The sequence below is a fragment of the Drosophila sechellia genome, chromosome X, assembly GCF_004382195.2.
Source record: "Drosophila sechellia strain sech25 chromosome X, ASM438219v1, whole genome shotgun sequence".
In the NCBI taxonomy this organism is placed as follows: Eukaryota; Metazoa; Arthropoda; class Insecta; order Diptera; family Drosophilidae; genus Drosophila; species Drosophila sechellia.
Genome location: NC_045954.1, coordinates 25,233 through 30,307, shown reverse-complemented (window position 1 = coordinate 30,307; position 5,075 = coordinate 25,233). Strand labels below are relative to the sequence as shown.

Here is a 5,075-nt window from a genome sequence, read left to right as displayed (position 1 = left end):
TTCAATAGTTGGAGTCTTGGAAGCTGGAGCTGCATGCTTGACGTCAGCAGGATGGAGCCGTCTGTTATCATCTGCTACTTTGTCTGTCCGGTTTGTTATTATTTATGTGTCCTTGAGTAGTTTTTGTATCGCATTCTTATTTATTTTCTTTTCGTTGCAGGTTAGGAGAGAATTCGTCGAAGATACAGAACTGATGAGAATAATACAATTTAAGGACAAGTTTTTTCAGCATATTGATGTGGCAGCTGCGCCACGCAAATGATCCTTATTTATGCTTTGGCATCAGGAGAAGGAGACGGCATCATAAAATTGTCAACTTTTTGTGTTTAAAATCGCGAAAGTTGGCGATTTAGTTTTGCTTTTGCGGTGCCTGTCTCATGATTTACGTGCGCATAGTCGGCAGGGTGAGGTCGCATTTTTTGTATCTGCTGGTTTGCCTGTCAGGTTTGCAATTTTCTGTGTGTCCTTGAATAATTTTGTATTATATTCTTATTAATTTTCCTTTCCTTACAGATTATCAGGAAATCATTGAAAATACAGTAATGAGGAAATTTATACAATTTGGATAAGGATTTTAATTCTTTTTAATATGATGTCGGCTCCGGGATAGTGATCCTTTTTTGTGCAGTGGCATCAGGAGGTGGACACGGCGTCTTAGGATTATTAATTTTTTGTGTTTATAATCGCGAAAATAGGCGATTTCGTTTTGTTTTTGCGACGCTCGCCACCTCTTGTCAGTTGCTTTAGATGTGGAACAGCAGTTGGTTGTGGTCAAGTAGGTAAGTGCATTTGATTGTTTTGTTTAGTTTGTTTATGGTTAATTGTTTTATTTTTAGGTTTTAGCGTCAGCTCTTGTAGGCGCTCGTCGATCTGGATTTTGAGAGTAGCAGGAAGGATGGATTTTGCAGCTCCGCGCTGGGTGCCCTGGTCGAAGCGTAGGCAGCTTTTGTGGCCCGTCTTTTGCAGCGCTGCATTGCAGGTAGATTGCATCGGTGATGAGGGATACTGTCAGGGATACTGTCAGGGACCGTGTGGCGAGAAAGTTCAGGTAAGTGACTTTTACTTTGTAGGTGGAGGTACGGAGACAGAATGAATTCTGTTCCGCATCCACAATTTATTTTGCCTTTGATTACATTTATGCAATATGTAGGTACAATTATTTGAATTTAGAGTTTAACATTGCATGGGGTGAGTTTGGGGCTTGGACATAGTTAGTATTAATGTAGTATTTTGTTAGTTTAAATTTCAACAGTAACATGGACTGGTAACATTTTAAAATTTGCATGGTTTGTTTACATTTAACAATTGGATCTTTTTACAATAGATTTTGCAATTTTGACTATCATTGTTGTTTAATTTATTTATTTTCAGGTACCCCTGCCAGAAGGACAGGAGCGCCGAGTCGTTGGAATCGTCAGGAGTCATCACGGGCAGGCGCCTGTAGTGTGTTGGCTGTGATTTGTTGTGGCCGCTGGAGGAGCGCCGCTTGCAACGAGCTCGTCCCGGTTTTTTTTTTTTTTTATTTTTTTACATTTCAGGTGGAGGTACGGAGACAGAATGAATTCTGTTCCGCATCCACTACTTTATTTTGCCTTTGATTACATTTTATGCAATATATAGGTACAATAATTTGGATTTTGAGTTTAACATAGCTTGGGGTGAGTTTGGGGCTTGGACATAGTTAGTATAAATTATAGTTAGTATTTTTGTAGACTTGGATTTCAGACAATGACATGGATTGGTAACATTATTGACTTGCATGTTTAGTTTACATTTTTAAAATGAAATTAATTTACAATAAACATTAACATTTTAGGCTAACATTGCTTTATTTATTTCTTTTCAGGTACCTCCGCCAGAAGGACGGAAGCACCGAGTCGCTGGGAAGTCTCGGGAGTCATCACAGGTAAGTTTTGTTGTAAGTTGGCTGTGGTCAGTTGCGGCCGCTGGAAGCGAGTCACTTGCAACATGTTGCAGGTGATTTGTTCTCATCTGCGGCATCCCACGCAGCCGTCGTTTGGTGAAGATCCGTTATATCGTCAATGGCAGTTTTATGTAATTGTTTAATGAGTTCGTTTGTATTGCAGATGCATATTGCCGGTCGTCAGGAAGAGGAGTTGCGAGTTGTCCAACGCAGCCGTCAATGCGTTTTAATTGAGCTGCTGGCATTATGGTCGTGGAGTTCGTCTCGTGGCAGAGAAGTCGTCTGTGGGGATTGTAGTTCGGACAATCACCGAAGGGAGCCAGGTGCATCGCGTCTTGTGGCCATAGCTTCAGGATTGGTTGCTTGGGGCCGCCGGTTCGAGATTTGTTGCAGAGAGCCGCCGCAACGAGATTGCCATGGAAATGGATGTAAAAATAGAATTTGGTAAGTATAATATTTGTTGGTTGTTATTTGATGATTGCATTAATTTTTGTTGTTTCAGGTACATTGAGTGGAAATTAATTTAAGGTAAGTATTATATTTGTGTATGTTTGTTTATATAGTAGCGTTTGTTATTGTTTTTCAGGTACTTAAGGAGGAAACTAGTCTTGGGTGAGTATTTATTGATTTAATAATTGCGTTGATTTTTGCTTTTCAGGTACGTTTTGTGAGGGCTAAGTTGGAGGCCCAGGTGCGCCGCGTCTTGTGGCCGTATCGCCAGGAGTGGCAGCTTGGGCCGCCGGTTCGAGGTTTGTTGCAGAGGGCCGCCGCAACTAAATAGGCATGGAAATGGATGCAAGAATAGTATTTGGTAAGTATTATATATGCTATTTGTTAATTATGTTTGCATTAATTTTTGTTGTTTCAGGTGCATTGAGTGGAATTTAATTTAAGGTAAGTATTATTTTGGTGTATCTTTGTTTATATAGTAGCGTTTATTATTGTTTTTCAGGTACTTTAGGACGAAACTAGTCTTGGGAGTATTTATTGCTTTTATAATTGCGTTGATTTTTTGCTTTTCAGGTACGTTTTGTGAGGGCTAAGTTGGAGGCTCTTGTTATTGTGTTATTGCAGCTGGAATGCCGCAATTTTGGAGTCATCAAGTTTGCAATTAGATAAGTATTACATTTTAAATATAAATTTCCCAGTAATAGCTTGTGTTCCTTTGTTTCAATAGTTGATGTCTTTGAAGCTGGAGCTACGTGCTTGTCGTCAGCAGGATGGAGCTGTCCACTAGCATCTGCTACTTTGTCTGTCAGGTTTGTTATTATTTATGTGTCCTTGATTAATTTATGTATTGCATTCTTATTTGTTTTCCTTTCATTACAGGTTAGGAGAGAATTCTTTGAAGATACAGACTGAGGAAAATTATGCAATTTGGGGACTGATTTTGAAGCTTTATAAAATGTCGTTTTAATAGATATAAGTATTTGTAAATTTAATTGGATGTATCCATGTCAAGATTGTTGTCTCTTCCTTGAGTAATTAATGCCAATAAAATGTCGATTTTCTTTTCTAAATTGTCGACTCTAATTGCTAAATTTCTTGTGGGGTCGTCCGATGATCCTTTTTTTAAGAAATGATTGGAGTTTCTTGGCGATGGTGTGGCTACATCAATAACTCTTTGTATAATACTAGCTCTGGCAGCTCTGCTGGTGGTCGGAGGGCTGTCATTGCTAGCTTGCATGGGATTTGGAGTGCCTTTTTCAGGTTCCTTGTCATTCTCTTCGCTCCTTTGTTTTCGGAGCATGTCCTGGTAATTTTCTAGATGTCTTTGCGCTGGGTTGCTTGTCTTGGGTGCCATTCTTGGCTTTGCGTTGTTTTTAGAAATTGTCCTACCCTTTTTGGGTATCTTGTTAATGTTTCGGCGCCATTTATTCAGCCGGCTTTGAATGGCAGTGTCGTGGGAAGAAGAACGTGGCCTTCTGTCGTTCATATTTTGGCGGAAAGGATTTAACATCGACTTTCTGGCTGCCTCCTGGCGAGCTTCAGCGATTGATCTGTTCAGGATCGCTGAGCTGTGTGGCAGCCGTGGGGTATTATTGCGTGGAGGAGGGCCTTGACGTCTATAGAAGTTGTTAGTTGCGTCTTTAATTGTGCGTATTTTGTTTGTGTCAATGTTGTTGGCCGCAAGCTTTTGTTTTTCTGCCTTGTAAACGGGGCATCCCTTGTATGCACTAATGTGCTCTCCAGAGCAGTTGACGCAGGTAGCAGGGGTGGTTCTTGGCTTGGTGCAACAGGATGACAGGTGGTTGCCAGCGCATTTCATGCATTTTGGTGGTCTCATGCACGAGTTTTTGGCATGCCTGTAGCCCTGGCATCTGTAGCATTGGACCGGCTCCCGTGTCCTGTTTTTCCTTTCAATATCCACTTTTTGCCCACCGATTTGTTTGAGTGAGATAATTTTGTCATGACTGCCGTCCTTGGCCATGACGATCTCCACTTCAAACATGCGCATGGGGCCGCCTGTAGCCGGGTTCGTCATATTTCTGACGAAGCGCGCGGTGAATCCGAGTGTCAGCAACTCCTTGAAAATCCACGAGCATGGAGTGGAGTGGTGGAGATGTCTGATTACTACTCGGAAGCCCCTCTCAGACTTTGGCTGGTTAGTGAATAGAGGGAAGCCGTTTGCTATAAGGACATCTTTGATTTTGTGGAAGGCGGTCATGTCCTTAGCCTGAATCCTGACCCCGTTCCCTTCAGTTGCCCTGGTAGTGTAGCTGGAGACTCCTGCTGTATAGTTTAGCTTTTCCAGGAGCGGGACAATTTCTTTGACGTCGTCAACGAGTATGGGTGGCGCTCTGCAGCTTTGTGGCACTAGTTTCCAAGGTGGCAGCTCAGGATCTGTATTTTGAGGGGACGGTGTCGTTGCGCTGCGTGCAGGAGCTTTGATGCTGCAGGGTAACGGCTGTAGTAAGTGTTGATTCCTAGTTTTGGATTCCTCGTATACAGATTTGGCTGCCTTGCTTTGGAAAACGGGTGTGGTGAGAGGTGGAAAAATGCTGGGAGATTTGAAGTTGGCGGTCACGCATACTCGTTTATTTGGCGTCTTGAAACTGGAGCAGTCCAGATCGTCGTTAGTTCTCTTGGCCGGGGTTTTTGTAATTGGAGCCGGAACTGAGGGTGCCACAAAAATTGGACCTGTTCCAGC

The 5,075-nt window shown here is 42.2% G+C and overlaps 1 protein-coding gene across 4 annotated transcripts; it reads left to right on the top strand.

Annotated features, from left to right (window-relative positions):
- The first annotated feature begins 642 nt into the window (after positions 1-642).
- On the top strand, positions 643-1,566 carry LOC116801980. Of its 4 annotated transcripts, none has more exons than XM_032724555.1 (3): positions 643-775; positions 837-1,048; positions 1,372-1,548. In XM_032724555.1, the coding sequence occupies exons 1-3, from the start codon at positions 748-750 to the stop codon at positions 1,456-1,458; spliced, it is 327 nt and encodes a 108-aa protein (XP_032580446.1). In that variant the 5' UTR covers positions 643-747; the 3' UTR covers positions 1,459-1,548. The 4 variants fall into 4 exon arrangements, 3 of the variants coding, with proteins under 3 accessions (XP_032580446.1, XP_032580448.1, XP_032580447.1); XM_032724557.1 differs by having other exon boundaries at positions 643-779; positions 1,372-1,545; XM_032724556.1 differs by having other exon boundaries at positions 837-979; positions 1,372-1,543.
- The last annotated feature ends 3,509 nt before the right edge of the window (positions 1,567-5,075 follow it).

Excerpts from the sequence above, each read along its gene's own strand:
- LOC116801980 (XM_032724555.1), top strand. The coding sequence starts at position 748 with ATGTGGAACAGCAGTTGGTTGTGGTCAA. Across the intron at positions 776-836 it reads CAGCAGTTGGTTGTGGTCAA|GTTTTAGCGTCAGCTCTTGT; the intron begins GTAGGTAAGTGC and ends TTTTATTTTTAG. Across the intron at positions 1,049-1,371 it reads CGTGTGGCGAGAAAGTTCAG|GTACCCCTGCCAGAAGGACA; the intron begins GTAAGTGACTTT and ends ATTTATTTTCAG.